This window comes from Hemicordylus capensis, chromosome 7, assembly GCF_027244095.1.
Source record: "Hemicordylus capensis ecotype Gifberg chromosome 7, rHemCap1.1.pri, whole genome shotgun sequence".
Lineage (NCBI taxonomy): Eukaryota > Metazoa > Chordata > Lepidosauria > Squamata > Cordylidae > Hemicordylus > Hemicordylus capensis.
In genome coordinates, this window is record NC_069663.1 from 24,658,136 (window position 1) to 24,679,029 (window position 20,894).

Here is a 20,894-nt window from a genome sequence, read left to right on the forward strand (position 1 = left end):
TTCAGAGATGCTGTGCAGAGCCCAGCTGTAACTGAGGTTCCACATGAAGTCTGAACCAGATCACACCAATTCAACTGTCGGACGGTCAGCAATTTTGTGGTTAATGCAAAGCTGGAAATGGAGAGAGAAGCCACCTGCAAGGAGGGAGGATGTGAACCTAGGGCTTGTTTTCAGCCCGTCAGAGCACGATTTGAAAAGACTGCCTGAATCGAGTCGCACGGTAATGAAGTGTACACATTTCAGATATCTGCTAAAATGAGGGGCTGCTGAGAAATACGTAATTTCGGAGCGAATCTTTCAAAAGTCATGCACACATATGCTCCCTCCACAAAAGCAAAGTTGTCTTTTGCATCACATCTTGTGAACTCCTCATTCACTCCATCTCAAAACAAACACACTTCTTTTCCCCTCTGACAAACACTGGGCAGTTATTATGATGTGCCTTTGGCCGCACTGAAGGCAATCTCGAATAAAAAAATGTGCTGCGGGGGGGGGGGGGGGGCGGGAGGCAGCAGAAGAAGGAGGGGGAGGGAAATAAAGCAGTTCTTTGGCACCGTGTGGGTGGGGGTGCGAAAGGAGGGGGAAGCCATGATATGAAAGGCTCCCAGCGAAGCCAGCTAGTAGCTGCTTGAGATTCCAGGCCGGCACTGAGGGCTTTGTTCCAGGATAAGCCCCTCGAAGTGGGGGGTGGGGGGGGGGTTATCTCCCGGTTGGGCAGGGAAGAGGAGGGAGGGGCCCTGGAAAGGCGAAGTGCCCAGAAACGAGGGAGCCAGCTGGGAACTCCAAGAAAAGAAAGAGAGATTGATTCACAAACACCGGCATACAAACAGAAGGGTCCTCTTCACAGAGCATCGCAAACCAAGCCAGATTAAGGGATGGAGCAGGTTGTCTCCCTGGCCCACCCCCCCAGGGAAGGCTGAAGCCCCCCATTAGACAGAGTGGCACGGATAAGGCAAGGCTCCCTCAGAGAATGGCTGAGAAGGAAGGACCCGTCCGGACTGCAGAACAGGCAGGCACGGGGCCCAGTTACATTCAGAGGCAGACGATGGGGTTTGCTTCCACACACACCCCGTCCGCCACCCTGAAGAGTTGGAAATGGGTCAGGGAAGCATTGCTGGCTTTAGTGTCTACATGCACACTTTTATTTTATCCCACACCGTCAAGCAAGTTGTGTTTTTTTTTTGGGGGGGGGTCTACTAAAACCTGGTTAGCAGAGCCAGGAGTGGGATCAGCGTTCGCACTATTGGCAATGGTGCCTCTTGTGCACGGTTTTCGACACGGAAAAAGAAAACGACCCCATCTCCAGCCATTCGTTTCCCCGGCAGCCCTGCGGTCACAGAAGTGCAGAAGCCACTTCAGTGCAGCCAGTGCAAAGAATTAAAGCATGGAGTGACCTTCCAGGGTTTCTTTTCCCTACAGGCACTCTTAAGGCAGCAGATGGGAGACCCACAACACACCAGTTTGGGGGAGAACCGAGGATGTCCTGACGGGTGCGTATTCAAACAAGCGGCAAGCTGGATGCTGGATAGGGCGGGTGGATACAAGAGCAGTGTAGGAGGGGCAGATTTTGGCAAAGGCTGCGATGTTTATCCAGCCAATAGCCCGCCTTGTCCCTAAGGCTCAGGGCAAATATCAGGGGGGTAAAATAACCATATTCCAAGTAAGCCCCTAAGCAGCCAACCCTCGTCTGCTTGAGGCTATGGCAGCATGCAGCTTTGCTGAGCAGGTTTATGAAGGCGTTGGAAGCATAATCTTCCTTGGTGGTGGGAAATATACCATTGGAAAGCATGGAGATCGCTGATCTTTGCAGCTGTCCTTTCATCTGTGACTCATCTTGTCCCAACTATCCCTGGCCATCAAAAATCAATTCACACACACACACACACACACCATCTTGCATTGCTCCCAGAAGTCATCATAGGCTGCTTGCAGAGAGAGGGCAGAAGGAGTCCCACCTGCCTCAGAGGCACAGAGGTCCCGACGGTCTCCTGTGCTTCTTGCCATCCCAGAACTGAGATGGAAAGAGGAAATAAAACTCAAGAGCCCCGCTAGAGCAGAGTGAGGCTGTGAGTGCCAGGGTGGGAGAGGGCTAGAGTTACGGCTCAAACATTCCTGTGGCGAAGAGGGCTGAGCTGATAAGAGGTTTGCTACAAGGCGACACAGTCTCAAAGGTCCTCCTCCCACACCTTCCCATCCATACCTCTTCTTTCCCCTCCTTCATTTTCTTAACACTTCCGTTCTGTCCTTAGGGGGATGCAGGGCAATGGGCAGAGCTCAATGGGTTCAAATGCAGAGAGCCCCAGTGACGTGGAGATTTCTGCCTAGAATCTCCCCTTTCTTCTTCTTCTTCTGCTGCTGCTGCTGACCAGCGGAGCACAGGTGAGAAATCTCCGCAGGGCCACCACCACTGGCAGAGTGTGGCTGCCTCCCACCCGCCCCAGCCCTCCACCACATAGCGTAAGCGCACGGCGGATGGGGAGATTCTAGGCTGGACTGCGGACGGCACAAGGCTGGGGGGGCCTCGGGGCGATGCCCTCTTTGCCCATCCTAAGGATGGCACTGATTCCACTCTTCCCCTCCAGAGAGCTCAGGTCGGAGCTAAACTTTATAAAGAAGCACAGAGCTGCCTCTGAAAATGGCAGCCCTAAGGCACATTCATTGATCCTATTCCTGACATCATTAAGTGATACATTTCCTTGCTCTCTCTAACCAGGCTCAGCGGTGCCACACATTAAGAAGTCAATTCAACTATTAAAAGATGCAAGAGCCTGATCCTCCATCCACGGCATATGGCTGGGAGCCTTTGTGAAACGAAGATCTGCAAGATCGGCAAATCTGCAAAAACTGTCTTCTGAAATGGACCACCCACTCTCTCCCTGGCTGACAGTACATACTGTAGGTTTGCGAGCTAAATGGAGAAGTGGGGGAGGGGGGAGATCCAACCTTTCCAAATGCACCACGGTCTTGCAGTGAAGTAGCTCCCTTCTCCAAAAACACAATAGTCGCTTCTAGTCCGAGACTGGAAATTACACAAAAGACTGTCAGGGAAATGTTGCAATATGTCCACCAGCTGCAACTTAGCACCCGCTGAGCACATGCTAAATTGTATGCAAATAAGGTTAATTATGCATAAATAAGACGGGCAGGTCAGGTGCTGCCTGCCAGCTTGCAATTCATTGCCAACGTGGCTGTCAAAGCGGAACAAACTCTCTGCACCGGAGTTGGCCAGGCTGAGCTCCAACACACAGAGGCTGTTCACACGTGCAGCATAGCCCAGGCTAGGGCAGGCCAGCCTGGGCTAGGCTGTGTGTGTGAACTTGTGCTGGGATCGAGCCCAGTCCTGGCGCTGTCTCCATGCTGAGCCCGAGTTTTTAATCTGGAGTTTAGCCGAGGTTAAGCAAACCTGTGGTTTGCTTAACCTTGGCCCGCAATTGACTGGGCAATCCCCACCGAGTTAATGGCTTCCCCCCGGCTCATCACCATTTTTGGCAGCGAGCCGGGGGGAGGAGTGGCCGCACCCCAGCCCTGGGGCACCCTGGGATGTGGGGTGGGGGGAAGTCCTCCCACTCCTACGGCCGCCGCTCGGCCGCTCGTGTGAGCACATGGTGCGGCGGAGCAGACGGGAGAGCGGCCACTGTTCGTCTGCAGGGGAAGGCAAGAGAGTTCCTGTCTTTTCTGCAGCAGCCGTGAGGTCGTGTGAAAGATCTCAATAGGTTATTGCAGGATTTCTTAACCTTGGGCACCCCAGATGTTGATGGACTACAACTCCCATCATCCCCAGCCATGTCCATTGTGACATGGGAGTTGTAGTCCATCAGTATTGTGACATGGGAGTTGTAGTCCATCAACATCTGGGGGCCCAAGGTTATGAAACCCTGGGTTATTGTATTCCTCTTTTCCTAAACCCAGGTCCTGAGAACTGCTGGCTCTAACCAAGCCGGCTCAAATGCTTCAATTGTCATTTGATAGTCTCTCCATAGAGTTGCTCTATCACCTCTACTGGCTAGAGAAATATTTCAAATTCAAACCATTCCAGCCAATAAGCCAAAACTTGAAGGCCATTTGGCAAGAAGTGTGCTTGTTAATTTCAGCTCTGTGAACGTTTCTTGAAATAAAATTTTATGCTTTCCCCAAGCCTCCCTTTTACATTCTCTTTTGTTTCCCCTGCTCAGTTGGCTATCGGGATTTAATACAGATGTGAACATCTGTGGTCTTTTATAATATCCTCCTGGGGGAGAGGCCTTAATAGACCGTTTAATAAAATAAAATAAAATAAAAAGGGAAAATCAACGCCCTTTGGTTCAAGTAAGGATTGCCTATATCCACAGTCCTCCAAGTGCAGGCTGGGCTTCCCGTGGGAGGGACAGATGCCAAGGAGGCACTTAATAATCCCAAAAGGGCAGGCTCTGCCAACCTGCTACTACCACTCTGCCCAAACCAACACACACACAAGAGCCGGTGTGACTCCATTCCTTGTGTTGATGTCCAACACAGGGTATCAATAGGGCAACCTCTTAGTCTTCTAATTGCTAATGCAATGAAGAAAATTCCTCAAAGCAGTCCCCTCGAAACGAAAAGGACAAGTAAAGCAATGCCTAACTGGTCCTTTTAATTTCAATGGGACTACTCTAAGGAATTTTCCCTCGTCCTGTCAGCCCCATCACTCCCCCAGGGTCATTCTCCCAGGGGCCTAGAGGCATGCCGTGGAACCATATGGTCCCCGTTTCCCTCAGATCTGCCTGTCCCCAGGGACACAGCTGGGCCCATTTTGGTCTGGGGATTATTTCATTTATTTTTGACCCTCTTGACATACAGTTTGGAAAAGACTGAGAAAGGACAGACGTTTGAGAGCCTCTGGCCTGTATCCAAAGGCTCTTTGGTCAGGCTAGGCATGTGAAAGAGACAGAACCGATCAACCTACCCACCCAGGGGCTTGTGCGCTCGTGAGTGGCCAGGGTGGGCCGGCTGGACACCCTTTACACCACTGAGCCAGGAGGGCAAAATGGCCAATAAACCACAGACAGGGCTGGCTCCAGATTCCAGGATTTTTCAAGAGCCCCAGGCGACAGACCTGTCAGACTTAAGAGTGTGCTGCTCAGGCTTGCTGGCTTGTTCTCTCCCTGCTCTCTCCCGTCCTGGCAGAACTGCCAAGGAAGCGGTGCTAGAATCACACAGCAATCCATTTAGGAAGTAGACTCACTCCACTTCAATGCATACGCTGGCTGGGTCCTTTCCCAGCTGATGGCTGGGCACGATTCCTAATGCATCCCTTCCTCCCTCCCTCCCTCCCGCCCCAGAAGGCCCTGGCACTCTGAAGAGAGGTTATGTTCGGAATAAAGGTGCTTTAATAACAGGGACAAATTCACGGCACTCTCCAGAACACTCTCTTAAATAGGAGCAGTTGGCTCTAAGCCACGGATAAAATAGGATTTGAACCCAAGCAGGTCATTCCTCTCCCATCATCATCAACAACAACAAATATTTATATACCGTTTTTCAACAGAAGTTTCTAAAGCAGTTTAGTTGGAGAAATAATAAATAAATAAGATGGCTCCCTGTCCCCAAAGGGCTCACAATCTAAAAAGAAACATAACATAGACACCAGCAATAGTCACTGGAGGGTTACTGTGCTGGGGGTGGATAGGGCCAGTTGCTCTCCTCCTGCTCAATAAAGAGAATTGCTACTTTTAAAAGGTGCCTTTGCCGCGTTAGCAGGGATTACCATCCCATGGCTGGACAGCACAAAGAGACACAGCAGAATGGAGACCAAAAGCTCCAGTGACTGTTGCTGGTGTCTATCTTATGTTTCTTTTTCGATTGTGAGCCCTTTGGGGAGAGGGAGCCATCTTATTTATTTATTTATTATTCCTCTGTGTAAACCGCCCTGGGCCATTTTTGGAAGGGCGGTATAGAAATCAATCAATCATTAGTACTGCCGTCTCACCACCAAGATAAGCTTCCATACACAGGGGTAGGCAACCTTGGGTCTCTAAGCTGCTGCTGAACTACAACTCCCATCATCCCCCGTAAAAAATAACTGTGACTAGGGATGATGGGAGTTGGAATTCAACAACAGCTGGAGAGCCAACATTGCCTATCCTGGCCTTAGAGAGCCCAACTCCGGTAAGAAGGAGTCCGCTGAGAGCCTCAACTTGGAGCTGGCCTTGCTTGTGGACGAGGGTTCTTTAATGAGGTGCATAATGGTGGACAGCCATCTCTAGAAAGACACCCACCCTCAAGAGTGGGTGGGGGTCTTGCACTTATCCTGGGTATCCCTGCAGTTTGCACAAGCCTAAATTCAAATGGCAAAACATGACACAGTAATGACACAGTGGCCTCGTGACACATGACACAGTTCAAATGACAAAACATGACACAGTGGCCTCAGCTGCAAGTGGTTTGAAATGATTAGGTTTCCCAGCAAAGAAAACCCGCTTCTTAGACATGGATGTATTGTTTACAAGCAATACAGCCATGCAGTGTTTTGCTACCTAAACGTACGTAATCTTTTTAACGGAGTCTAGAAGTAAAGGAAAGCACTAAGACGGCTCCTTGTACTCCCAGGGTATGTAAGTGGATTTCTGCAGCATGTGCTCCTCTGAGAGAAGAACGTAACCCCAGTTCAAGCTGTCTTCCCAATAAAAGCTTGCCAAACTGAATATGTGCGCTGCCTGAGTGGCCGCAGACCGTGTTTTTGCCCTCTCCACCGCGGGTTTGTATGCAAACAAATCTACGAGAGTGTGTCTATATGCTTGCCAACAGTGTGCAGTTAATCCTTTCTCTCAGCCATACCTACGTGTGGGCAAGCACAGGGCCTTGAAATGCATTTTTGTGCTGCGCCCACTTTGTGCAGGAAGCACCAAGGCCCGGAGAAGCCTGTCTCACAAGCTGCGGCTACCCTGTGGTGAAGGGTCTGCAAGTGTAGAGGGCAAAATGTCCCAAAGAGTGCAAATAAAATGGCTGACCCTCATTCCAATCTTACGCCACCTAATGGCGCAGCGGGGAAATGCTTGACTAACAAGCAGAAGGTTGCCGGTTCGAATCCCAACTGGTATGTTTCCCAGACTATATCAGGCAGTAGCGATACAGGAAGATGCTGAAAGGCATCATCTCATACAGCGTGGGAGACGGCAATGGTAACCCCCTCCTGTATCCTACCAAAGAAAACCACAGGGCTCTGTGGGCGCCAGGAGTTGAAATCGACTTGATGATGGCACACGTTACCTTTCCCTTTAATTCCAGTACGGAAAACCATGTTGCAGGGCCTAAGTGTTTGTGGACGCTGGCTCTAAATAAGCCTTGTGCTTGTGTGTGTGTGTCCCCTGCTTGTCCCTGGCTAGGTGAAGTTCCAGACTTGCAGCCAAAGTTGGCCTGAGGGCCCTCGGGTTGGACACTATGGATATATTTCTACCACAAACGTAGACTGGTTTAAGAGCCATTTCTCTCCTCCAAACCCCCCCCCCCCAAAAAAAACCCCAAAAACCTGGGGAACTCTGTATGTGTAGAGATCACTAAAAACAAATCCTAAGCACCAGCACCGAAATACAATTCCTGGGATTCTTTGGAGGAAGCCAGGGCAGTTCAACTGAGGTAAAAATAATATGTGTTTGTCGTGCACTTTAGATATTGTCTCCCTTTCTCTGTACCTCACAGGGGTATTTTTGGTGAGGCGAATATAAACAAGGGAGTGTGATAGCCGAGCCCTGGCGCCCAAATGGCCCACAGACCCTGGTTCTAATTTTAACTTTGAAATTACGTGCTATTAATTCAATGTATATAAATACCATAATCTGATAAAAACCCTTTAAATAAGGGTTTTAAGCAAAGGGTTTTAAGGGAATAAGCAAATTCCCTTTTGCTTGTGACAAAGGGAAGTGTCCATCTTCTCACTCCTCTACTGGTTCTCCCTTTGATCGGACAGATCACTGCCAGTTTTCTTTCAAAATGTTTCATTTATCCACGCTTCCTTTCCTCCACGTTGCAACTGAAACAACGTTCCAGTTCCTTCCGTTACCCTAATCCCGGTTTACTCAAGGGTGGATGCTTTAATAATAGCCGGATTCTGAGGGAGCCTCTCACACCTCAGTGAGGCCCCTGCCTGGACATCCCATCCCCAGGGACACTACACTAGTCCTGTCTGGCTCGCTTGAGCTCCATCTTAAAATGTCTTCAGAGGAAACCGCCTCTCCCCATATCGGGCCGTGGACCGTGGCCCACCTCAGACACACACACACCCCCAAGCGGCAGTTGCCGGCACATCTGAGCCCGGCCATCTCTCCCCCCCACCGCCCCCAGCCGCCCCACTCCGTCTGGGTTCAGGCAGCCCTGTCCTCCTCCCTCAGGCCACCCCTGCCGGCAGAGTGACAGATTAGCCTCGTTAGCGGGATTCCCGACACACGAGGGGACACAGACCGGTGACAGCTGGCGCTGGGGATGCTCTCAGGCCATGGAAAGATGGCCCCAGCCCCCAAAGCCTGCACCAGACACAAGCCACAAAGGCTGGGGAAAGGGTGGTTTATAGGGCTCCGGCCCACACCTGTGCCTGCCCTCTTCTATTTGGGAAGGGGTGTCTTTGCTTCTCTTTTCCCAGAGCAGATAAGCAACTGGGGGGAACCGAAGCTCGGTGGTGGCGGACCTGCTTTCCAAGCAGGCATAATTTGCTAGTAGTATACTCGGGTGCGGCTGGGAAAGACCCCCTGATTGCAGCCTTGAAGAACTGCTGCCCAGGCAGTATAGAGAGACTGAGCTACGTAGGACCAACCCAAGGTCAAGCCAGGAATTATTTTAAGCATATGGTTGGCCTTTGTTCCTTTTTTCTTATTCCAAGACCAGAGCGTGAGTGGAGGGGACCTTTAGTGCTCTGCCTGGCCACACTCACAGTGTTGCAAAAGCTGAAATAGCTGTTACTGACCACAGACGGCAGCGGTCAGAAACATCTCAGCTTCAGTTATTTTTAAAGGAAAAGCAAGCTTCTAGTCCTTTTGGTCCCAAAGATACACTTGATATGTATCAGCAAAGCCAGGCAAACTCTCAGAAGCCAGAAGCAGGATTTCCAGAGTCATCACCCTTTGTCCATCCTCGTGACTAGCAGAAGCAGTGCATTGTGTACAATATTTTATGACAATTTTGTTTAATTTACACAGGTCACAGAATAGCCACGGTGCAGAACTAGTATCCTGTTCACACTCCACGATCGACAAAAACTACAGGTTGTGCAGATCTGGCTTCTCGTGTTCTAGTGTAGAGCATGATGGGAGGAGGAATGGATAAAAGATAGCCACAAGGTAAGCTACTCTTTCCCCTCAACGTACAGTTACAGCATCTGCAGATACTTCTGTATAGTGGTGTGTGCAAAACTAAATCAGACTCCCTACAAATATCTCCTCATTGCTGAAAAAGAACCTAGATGACCTGGCTGCTTCTCACCAAGTATACTTTATGATGAAAGATATTTATATTCCATTCCTAGTAGGATCCTCAAGGCAACTAACAACCAAAATTAGCCCACACCGGTAAGGGAAACCAAATCTGAGCTCAGAAAAGGATACACCATCAAGAGAAGAAAGACAGAGCCTGGACAGATCCCCTCTAGGTGAGGGCCCATGCCAGATTAAAGGAAGTACAAGGTGCTTCCTCAAACTCTGAGGAAGCACAGCAAAACAAATTGTGCCACATGTTTACACAAAGCAATGAAGAAATGCAGTTTGTTGCAGGAAGAGGGAAGGAAAATCCCCAGATTGCATTAGTTCAGGGGTTCTCAACCTGGGGTCCCCAGACGTTGTTGGACTACAGTTTCCATCATCCTCAGCCACAGTGGCTGGGGATGATGGGAGCTGTAGTCCAACAACGTCTGGGGACCCCAGGTTGAGAACCCCTGCATTAGTGATTCCAGAATTACCCCATTTCCTGTATACACAATAAATAACACAATAAATAACACAGCCCCTCAACATTAGGCATTAAACACTTTAATCTATAGATTCAATGAGCCAGTTTGCAGGACAACTGTCAATTGACGTGGCTGAGGTTGGAGAGTACACTGCTTGTGGGTTTTCAAGCCTTCTTAGACCCGATGTGTCACTGCACCAGGAGGTGGGAAGAGACTGTTAAAAGTCCCCTCTTCTCCCAACAATGGGCAGCAGCTTATGTTGATTAAACTGTGAGAAACATACTTCCTTCAAACATCCTCCATTAGTCACTAGTATTAAGATTTTGAGCACAAGCCAATGGACTAAGCAAGCATTGAAAGGGTGGGGTAGGAAACCACTCTTTAACCATCCAATGAACTACAGAGTAGTTACAGGACTTTAATGGGGTACTTAAAGCTATCATTTCTGGGTAAGAACCCAGATATGGCTTCATGCCACCGAGTGGGAAAAGAGGAACAGGACAAACACATTGCAGATAGGCTTGTAGCTCAACCAAGGAGGGTACAAGAGGTCCCAGCTTCAATTCCTGGCAGCATCTCCAGGTAGGACTGGGAAGGACTCTAATGAGTCTGAAACCTTGAAAAGCTGCTGCCAGTGCAGACAACACTGAACTAGATAGACCAGGGGTTTGACTCTGGGAGAGGAGAGCTGGTCTTGTGGCAGCAAGCATGACTTGTCCCCATAGCTAAGCAGGGTCTGCCCTGGTTGCATCTGAATGGGAGACTTGATGTGTGAGCACTGCAAGATATTCCCCTCAGGGGATGAAGCCGCTCTGGGAAGACCAGAAGGTTTCAAATTCCCTCCCTGGCTTCTCCAAGATAGGGCTGAGAGAGATTCCTGCCTGCAACCTTGGAGAAGCCACTGCCAGTCTGTGAAGACAATACTGAGCTAGATAGACCAGTGGTCTGATTCAGTATATGGCAGTTTCCTATGTTCCTATGACTCAGCAAAAAGAAACTTCATATGTTCAAAAATTGTATCCTTCACCTGCATTCTGAAATGGTACAGTCTGTGCTACCACCTCATCCCACGGCATCGGTAAACCAGGCCACAGGCCGAGAATATATCTGAGGTAGCTCACAGCCCTTCCCAGCAGGGAAAGATACTTGGGGCACAACATTTTTCAGATTATTTTCATATTATTGAAACCTTAATATTAGCTGCCTTCTTGAGATACTAAAGGAGATTTCTATGAACAGGGATTTGTTTTTGAATAGGGGAGCACCTAATCATGTAAGCCCCCGACGTGCAGGTTCAAATGGTACAATACAGACACAGGTTACAACCAAATCTGCTGTTTGAAAGAACTAGGTCTGAGTATTGCTTGAACCCATGTACTTCCCCTGTCTGTACCAAGATCTTAACCTGTGCATCACACCAGCTCTCAAGCCAGGGTGAGCTCAGGAGCTGTGCAAAAAGTAGCAGGTCCCTTCTCACCCCAATACACCCTTGTTCACTGCAGAAAGGGCTTCCTTTCCAGCACTTGGAAACGAGAGTGGAGTTTAGTGGTTACAACAGAGGGTGGGAATCAGAAGTTCTACTTCTAGCAAAAGGACAAGGAAGAACCCGCCGAAAGAAGAAGAAGCGGTACAGGACTCCTGGGACCTAATCTGAGAGCGTATGCATGAGTAGGAGGGAGGGAGGGAGCAGGACTTGGAACCCAGGTTTCTAGATTTTGTTTTCAAACTTCACAATAGCAGCTCTGTTTAGTGCACTCTAAAAAGAGCAAACAGGTAGGGCCCTGGTGAGATGAAGACCGCAAGAGCTGGTTTGCTAGCTACCTTCTCATTGTAGATCTCCTAAATGTGGCCCCTGGGAAATCCCTTCCTGGCCATGTGGGTGCCAGACAGTCCCTGGAGACAGTGGAGAGGAAGGGGTTACAAGGCCAGCAAGCAAAAAAAAGGCTGATTAAACAGTAACAGGTGCCACTGACCCAGGGAACAGCTGTGCCTTGCCATGAAAAAGGAGCCAGGGACATCCAAGGAATCAAAACAGAGAGAGGAGGGAGAACAGGGCCCAAGGGGGAAGGCAGAGGCACCAAGAGGGACCAAAGTTGCTGAGAACGAATGGGAGGATGGGGTCAGAAAGAAGGCTGGGTGGGTGTGCTTTATACTCTGTGCAGCTGTGCCGTTGGCTTGCAAGCATGGCCTTTGATGTCTGATGCAGAACTTGGGCATCCTGGGGCAATCATCCCTTTCTTTAAACAATTATAGAAACAGACAAGTTTCTAGCCCTCAAGATGGGAAGAAAGAAAAAAAGGTCTTCCAACACTCAATGAAAGAGCAGAAGCCAGAAACAGCAGAAGACTTGGGTCCCTTCCACATCTTCTTGCTCCTCATCGCTGCCATACACTGTCCCCAGACCCAGCAGTTCTCCAATATCCATCCATTTCCCAGGCCTAATTGAACAATTCCAAACTCCTGGGAACCAGAGTCCCACAAGCAGAACCAGGTACCTCCTGCGCATTTTACTGCACAATTCATTCAGCTTAAGGTACACAATATATGCACATGCATTTATTTCCACAATTTATTCCAGTTGCAAAGAAGTTGAATTTCCTTGCCACAGAATTAGAATTACTTAATTATTTATTTTGTGTGCATGTGCACACAGAGGCCAGGCAGCAGAGTCTACTCAGACTGGCAGCAGCTTCTCCAGGGTTGCAGGCAGGAGTCTCTCTCAGCCCAGTCTTGGAAATGCTGCCAGGGAGGGAACTTGGAACCTTCTGATGCTCTTCCCAGAGCAGCCCCATTCCCTGAGGGGGAATACCTTAGTGCTCACATGTGGTCTCCCATCCCAATGCAACCAGGGTGGGTCCTGCTTAGCAAAGGAGACCATGCATGCTTGCTGCCACAAGACCAGCTCACCTCAGGTGGCAGATTATTCAGGTGCCAGCAGGGCAGCAAGACGCCCCCCTCCATTGCCACAGGAGCAGTTGGGGGGGGAGGCCTTTGCAAACCTTGCAAGAAGTGCCTCTCTTCCTACTCCTTGCAAAGTTTGCAAGAAACACGAGCAGAGGAGAGGAGGAGGCTGCTGGCAGCTTTCCCTCCCCCCGCCCCGCCCCATGCACTTTCAAAGCTTGCAAGGGTTCGTTTTGAAAAAGAGCTGGTCCGTCCCCAGCAGGGTGATGGGGCAAGGCAACATTTTGTGCTTGGCCTCAGGCACTGCAGTGCCTTGAGCCACCCCTGCAATGGTCCCATGCACAGACAGCCTGTGCACAGACACCCCCAATTCCGGGGCTGCCGCTTCCCCATATAGGGGGGTTCCAGGGCACAGCCAGCAGTGGGTCCCGAAGCGGGTCCATGCCATGTCCAGCACATGCATTCCAGAGGGTGGAGCTGGGGAGAGGAGGAATCCTACCAAGCTCCTGGTTCGGAGCCAACCCCGAGAGGCTCGCTCCCCTCTGCTCCGGACTGCCGTGAGAAACTCCCAACAGCCCAATGCCCAGCTATGAATAGCTCCAGCCCTTGGCTACCTGGGGAGGCCGGGCCCCAAATCCCCAGAGCCGCTAAAAAAAGACCCCGGTCTAGAAATAGCCAGGGGCCGGAGTTGCTGGCGCAAGGCCTTTCGGAGCTCTCTTCTGCTGTGCCCGTCAAAGGATGAAAGAGGAGGCGGTGTTGCCGCCGGGCACATTGTTTATCTGCCTGGCTCCCAGGGCAGCAATAAGGGCAAGGAATCATCTCAGCATCACGGCCATGCTTGGGCGCTTGCAGACACGCTTAACGGAGCCAGCTAATTAACATGGCGGGGTGTGGGGGGGCGGAGAATTGGAGTTTGCCTGGGGCGGGAGCTGCCACCAAGTAGAGCAAGGAAGGAAGGGACTTTAGAAACTCCAGCCCAGATGCAGCACTCTTTGATGGGGGACAGGCTGGGGCGGGGAGTCAAGGAGAAGGGGAATTCCAAGAGGAAAGTAGAGTTGGTTCTTTTCCCAGCTCTGAAAAGTCGGAGCCTTTCACCAGCCAAGAACTAATCTAAACACATCAAGAGAGCGGCTAACTTTGAAGTCGGAGGAGAAGTGCCAGGACCCCCACCTGCCTAGAAGCCAGACTCCTCAGCCCTGACAAGCCAGTGTGGGGCAGTGGTTACTGTCCCGTCAGATTAGGACAGGGGAGACCCAAGTTCACAAATCCCTTCTCAGCCACGAAGCTCACCGGATTACCTAGGATCAGTCACTCTCTCTCTCAGCATAGCCCACCTCACAAGGCTGTTGTGAGGATAAAAGGATGGCAGAGCAACCATGTGATGGGTATAAATGTAGACATGGCTGCTTATGGCAACTCCATGGAAAGAGCAAGGCCTTCTGCACATACTCAAGAGATACTTAACGCTCCACAGACCCCAGGCATTTTAAATTACAAGGTTCCAGGGCTGATTCCCTAGCATAACTTAAGCCCTGGGTCTAGAGCAGGGCTGCTCAACTTTGGCCCTCTTGCAGATGTTGGCCTACAACTCCCATAATCCCTGGCTATTGGCTATTGTGGCTGGGGTTTATGGGAGTTGAGGTCCAAAAACAGCTGGGGGGGGCCTAAGTTGAGCAGGCATGGTCTAGAGGGATGGATGGACGGGATTCTGCGGCAGGTCTCCAAGGTTTCTTGGGGCAGCTTGTCAGCCTGGAAAGGTTTCGAACAAAACCAAGGCACCCCTAGGAGTCAAAACCTCCGTATCACACTTCAGCAGCTCCAATCCGAGCTGTTCCGTTACGGCCGAATCCATATCTCAGCTCTGCCACGGATGCGTGTGGTAACGGAAGCAGGGGGGGAATCATTAATTTCGAGTCTGCTATTTGAGGAGGTTACATGCTTCGCCGGATAAACACAATGCGGCAAAGGAGGTGGATGAGTGAAGGAGTCACGCAGAGCAAAAGAAATGGAGGCGGAGGGGAGGGGAGAGAAAGAAAAGAAGACGGAGAGAGCGAAAGGGCGGGAAAGGAGGCTTCGCCTCGGGGAGGAGGGGGGCTGGGGCAGGTGCCGAGCCATGAAAGGCGTTCTTGTGGGACGGGGACAGGCCTCAACACACCTGAAACCGCAGCCCTCCCACATAAAGGGGCTTTGAGAGGCCTGGATGAAAAGCGGGGAACAAAGCGGAGGGGAGAGGGATGACAGGCTTGCCAGGGGGAGACGGGATAGGGCGCCATGTCCTAAGGCAGGCCTCCAAAGGAGAGAATTAGCCACATCCCTTGCTCCAGCGAAGGCCGCCCCCAGCAGCTCCCTCCACGCCGAGGGCCCCTTGAAGTGGCCAGACCGGTTGTCTCCTTGTGCCCGCTCAGGGATACCTAAGCGATGTTATCAGGGAGGCAGGCAGGCAGGCAGCCAGAAGCAGAGCGAGGGAGAGCCGCGCCAGCAGCCCCAAGAGCTGACAAGATGGCGCGGTGGCCTCCATGGCCAACGAGGCCGGCTTCGTGCCCGCTTCACACGGATGGAGAGTGCCGGCCGGGCACATCAGCCTGACGGGTCTCCATGAGGCAAACTGGTTGCGCGGCTCAGACGGAGACAGCCTGCAGGGGCTAGGGGGGAGAATCAGAGGCAAAGAGGGCCAAGAGCCAGGAAGGGGGTATTGTAGCAGGTGGGCCATGACAGGCTTCCTCCGTGCAGACCGGCCTCAGGCCTGCTTGGACCCCGCCTGGAATTGCATCTGCACCGAGGGTGGTCCATGCAGCAAGCTGTTTGTACAGAGCAGCCCACTCTCACGCTATCTGTCCCCCAGAAAAGCAAGTCTGCCAGAGATTTTCAGCAGAACAGAGGAAACCACGGGCGGAGCGGGGTGCGTTAAGCTGCACAGTAAACCACTGACTTTGACCGCCACCAGGCCACCCCCAGACGTGGCTTCTAGCCACTTTCGTGCCACTTGTGCATGGATAGATGGCCCAAGTCTCATTTCCTCACTTGTTCAAAATAGCCAGCCCTCACAGAGCAAGCCAAAGCAATTTCCACACCTCAAATGTCACACATGTGCTACTAGGCAAAGCCAGCAGGCTCACATCAGCCTCATTCACAAACCCCACCCCAGGCCGACCCACAAACAGGCAGCCTGCCCTGCAGTAATCCATGCGCAATGTCCCCCCAGGGGCTAAATTTGTGCCTTCCTCAGTTTTCTCTCCTCTTAGACAGAGATCTGTCAGCTGGTTATCTTATTTCCTAACTTTCCATCTTTCAAGGGCCAAACTAGACATCATATCTCCTTTTCCCCAGACTGCAAATAAGGGGTGTTGGGGGATTTAGGGACTGCTTGCACCTCCTGTTTTCAAAGCTTTCCTTCATGTCCATGAGGACTAGAAACTCGAATTTTAAAGCAGAAGCTCTTGCAGTAATGAATATTTTGCTATGTATTTATATGTTGCTTTCCCACAAGGATTCCACAAGGTAGCTCAAAGCTTTTAAAAAATCATATAAACATAACAGTATAACTATAACAGAGCATCTATGCAGAACTAATAAATAAATTGCAGGCTTAGCAAACAGCAGGGAGAAAAATCAACCGTCTGCCCCCTTAAAGGTTCAGCCACCTTCCTCCATGGTTTTACGCTCAGCACCAGTAACATTCCACCTGGTGCTTCTATGTATTTACCACTAATTGTGTATATGACATCTGGTTTACAGCCTGATCCTATGCATGTTCACTCTGAAGAAAGTCTCAGTGAGTTAAATGGGACTCCCAAATAAATGTGCTTAGAATGGTGGCCTTGGCACTTCTCTTCTACATGAAGGTGTTAAGCAGTTCACGTCCTTTTGTTCTCTTCTCTTTGTTCCTCCTTGACTAACATGTGCCACAGTCCTCATGATCCTGCCTGCGAATCCCACATTAGAGAAATGTTCCCTAGTGCTGCATTCATGCTCATTAGCAAGGATTAGAATCCCATGTCTCTCTCAAACATGCGTCTGAAAGGAGAAAAATTCATCCTTTTATCTCTTTAACTATCTCAGTTGGCGGAATACAAGCAATCTTCACCAAGCGATAACTTATTACGGCACGCGCACAACCACATGGAGAGTTGGCCATCTGGAGTGCCTCCCCACACGGCTGAGAAGAAAATTACCGTGCAAAGGGACTCCATCAGAAATCAGGGAAAGAAGATTGGGAAAAAACCTCCCAATGTGTACCTACATGGGTACAAAGTGCAGATTACCTGTCTCATTCGATGCTTGCCCCAATAAGTTACCAGTTGGTGCTTGTGTGTGTTCACCACGTGCAGAGCACAAAAAAGGATAATTCAAGAGTGCTAAGGGTAACTCATCCATTTTAAGCTATCTCAAGTACATGCGTCCCTATTTTATCTATTTGTTTTTACGTTTATGTCCCACTGCTCGGCAGCATCCCAAAACAGCTTACAACACTGATAAAATACAGTCCAATCATTTTTTAAAACTTAAAAATACGACACAAAACCCAAGAGGCAATAACCAACATCAATGTAAAGCTGGTTTTAGCTGCTTGCCATGGGGCTTTGTGGTACACTGGGCTGTGAATGCAGATAAAGATGGTGGCAGTCATGCCAAGCATATTGCTGTGGCACTGGAGGCCTAGGAGAGGGAAGAGAAGGGTAGGAGGGTTCCTCAGGGCATCTTACCACTCACAGGGCCTACTCAACAACTCTTCTCCAGTATCCAGTTGTGAGGAGAAACGCAGGAGCTGCTCTGAGCTGGGATTCTGTGCTGGTACAGAGTGTCTCTGAGCGCCTGCAAAGTGTATTTCCCTCACCAGTCAGAACCCATGGCCAGCAGCTTGCCCTCAGACATCTGAGACTGGAGGCAGGACTTTAATTGTGAGCCTTGCCAGGGTCACCTTACAAAGCAAATCAGACAAGGGTCCAGCCTGCAGACTTGCAGTCCAAGAGCATATGTGGTTTGCATGCAGGCTGAAGCTCCTCAAATTTAAGCATGGGACTATGGGGCCTGCGGGCTGGAAGATCCCCCCAGATTCCTCTCAGGCTGCCTGATACTGCTCCCCCTGTTTCGGGGAGGCTCCCCCATCTCTCAGAGTGGGAAAGGGCGTGGTTCCTGCAGCCCAGGAGGCTGGGAAAAGCTAACGCAGGGGACCTGGAATGCAAGAGGCTGGGGCTGAGCAAACAGCCAGCTGGGGCATGTTTGGAGAAGAGCATCCCTCCCAGTACTGGGGGTTGGGGAGGACCGGTGACTTGCAACTGATTTACACACCCCACTTACCCAGCCCGGCCACTGCCCCCCCTGCCTAATTCCGACAGAAACCTCCTCCCTCCACACCCAACATAACCACTCCAACAGCCAGCCTCATTCACCTCCCTAAACTTTTATATAAACATCCTCCCTTTGGTGCCAGGCTCTGGCAGCTGCAAAGTCTGCTGCCAGGGGGACGCGACCCACAGCATTTTGGATACTCTGCCTGGAGAGGTTGAAGGGTGGGGGGCTCCCTCCTCCGCTAGGAAGGAGAGGGGCTCCAGCGGTAAGAAGAACGGAGAGGGAAAGTTCTATGGAGCCAGGGTTCCTTATCTGGGACAAGGAGAAGCATGTGAGGCTGCCCTACATGGACTCAGACCACAGGTCTCTCTAGTTCGGTACAGCCTGCACGGTTTGGTAGCAGCCCCCCAGGCTTTCAGCAGGGGTCCTTCCTGGAGATGGAACCTGGGACCTCTGGCGTGCAAAGCAAATGGATCCACCACGGAGCTACATGAGCCCCTCCTTTCAGCAGTTCTTTGCTGAGGATTAAAAACCAAGTTGCCTTTCTTGACAGACATCAAAACAAGCCCAGAAGCGGCAGCACTGGGACTCAAGCTAGCATCGAAGCCACACCCTCGCAGCCTGATGGCTTCACCCCAAATGTGCGGAGATGGGCTGCATCTACTTCGATACATACGAGGAAGGCAAACTCCACACATGCTCAAGGGCCCTCTCCTTCGCTACGTTCCCCCGACAGGTTGCGCCACCTCGGCACTGGTTCAAAAGAGGTCCTGCAGCTGTGCCCAGGTGCAGATTATGAGAAACCCTTTAACACCCTTTCCCCCAAAAGTTGGGATGTTAAGGGTGGCATTTTCAAAGCACGTTTCTGGGGAGAGGGAAGTGGCGTGAGTTTGGTGCACTGTGGCCCTCTGGAGAAGCCCAAGCATGGGATCTCAGTTAGCTTAGTCGACCTGAAATCAAACAGCATGCTCTTGGGCACGGGGCAGTCCTAGATCGAAGGAGATGTGCCTGGAGTTGCACCACCACAGCTTTTATTCCTCATTTGGGCAAGGACTATGTAGCCTATGGCGGGGCGGGAGGGGGGTGGTCCTCTTTCGGCTTCAGTCCCTGCACAAACAAGACTTATTTCCCCTCATTTCATCTTCCCATCAGTCCTTTTCCATCTCATCACCGTGCCCATGACTCACTTAAGAACGGTCAAGTCACTGCTGAGTAAGGAAGAAGAGCCAGAAGGGGGGGCAGGAGATGATGCCAAAGGATGGAAGGGAAGAGTAAGGTGGGGGCAGGAAGGGGTGGATGGGGAGGGGAAGAGCAGAGGGCAAGGATAGAGGGGAGGGAAACAAGGGAATGACACTCAATGTGATTGCATCCTCCTCCCCAGGAGTGCCATGCACCTGGCCAAGGGCTTTGGGAAATATTCATTGGAGAGGTGGGGCAGGGGAGAAAGGGGGCAGACTGGAGGAGACCGGGAGGGAGAGGGCTGCTGGGCTGAGAGCAGGCACCCTGCAGAGTTTCGAGACGAGAAGATCTCTCGATCTCGATCTCTCTCTCTCCACATACAAGCACCACCCCACCCCTCTGCCTCCTCCCCCCGCCCCACCTGCCTTCGCCACTCCTGTCCCATCCATTTCTGCCTCTCTCCCCTCCTGGAACTAGGGGAAAGAGAAAGCCCTGCACACGAGCGCGCGCGCGCGCGCACAGCCCGCCACTAAAGGGGAAGGGGGAAAAGGTTGCCCAGCAGCAGACCCCCGTCTGTCTCTCTCTCCTCTCGGACACCCTCGCGCATCTTGATGGAGCTGGGAAGGGGGCTAGGCGCGAAAGGGGGCCTGGTCAAGAGGAAGGGGAGGAGCCGGAGCCACGGCTGGGCTCGGGGAGCAGCAGCAGCAGCAGCAGCAGCAGGTGAATCCAAGACTTTTGGAGAGTGGGGAGAGGGGGAGGAGGCGAAGGAGGCAACTTCAGAGCCTCCGGAGTTCTCACTCAGGTCCCTTCGGCAGTTAGCAGCACAAAGGGAGTCCGGGTCGCCCGTCTCAGCAGGATCTTCTGGAGCGCAAAGAGGCTCAGGGTGGGACTCGCGGCGACTGGGGCGCGCGGGTCCTCCTCCCAATCGCCCGCCCCCAACTGCGGGGCGCATGGGATTCCCTCCCCGCCGCCCCCGATCGCCTGGCGGGGGCATCGCAGGGGCGCGAGAGGGCTAGCCTTCGGCTCCTGTCCTTACCTGGGCGGGCGAGCAGAAAGAGGAGCCCCAGCAGGAGGGCCCCCTGCGCGGGGAGCGCCTTCGGGGAGCGAGCCGAGCCCATGATGCGCGTTGTCGCCGGAGGAGCGCTCCTACCAACAGCAGAGCCGCCGCTGGCTAGGCTAGGCTAGCTAACTCGCCCCCTCTTGCCCGGCTTCGGGGCCCGCCCCCCGGCCCGCCCCCAGCAGCTCAGCCCAATCCCCGGCCCGCACCCCACCTCCCATTCCCTGCAGGCGAGCGAAGCGCCCGGCGAGACCATCTATCCTGCTCCTCCTCCTCGTCAGGACTCCCGACCACCCCAACCCCCAGTTAAAGCCTCCTCGACTTCCATGAGGGATGCCGCCGGGACTCAGTCCCGCCACAACGGTCTCGGTTAGAGCTCCCGAGCCTTTTTTCCGTGCCAGGCTAAGAAGACCCAGAAGGCATCCCAGGGCCCGCGAGCGCGTGCGGCGCGCTTTTCTGCCCACGAGCCCCCATCGACGGAGCAGTGTGGCACCTTCAAGGCATACACATCCCTTCTAGCATCAGCTGTCGTGGACCAGAGGCGGGCCCACTTCGTGGAGAGCGGGACAAAAGATGAGA

The 20,894-nt window shown here is 52.0% G+C and overlaps 1 protein-coding gene across 4 annotated transcripts in view; it reads right to left on the bottom strand.

The window, feature by feature from the left end:
* BCAM (basal cell adhesion molecule (Lutheran blood group)) overlaps positions 1–20,453 on the bottom strand; it is a 43,291-nt gene extending 22,838 nt beyond the window's left edge. For 3 of the 4 annotated variants that reach the window (XM_053268168.1, XM_053268167.1, XM_053268165.1), the window contains exon 1: positions 20,295–20,453. In XM_053268168.1, the coding sequence (XP_053124143.1) occupies positions 20,295–20,376 (82 nt within the window). In that variant the 5' untranslated portion in view covers positions 20,377–20,453. The remainder of the gene's footprint in view (positions 1–20,294) is intronic. The other variant, XM_053268166.1, reaches the window with a different exon arrangement.
* Positions 20,454–20,894: the final 441 nt, after the last annotated feature.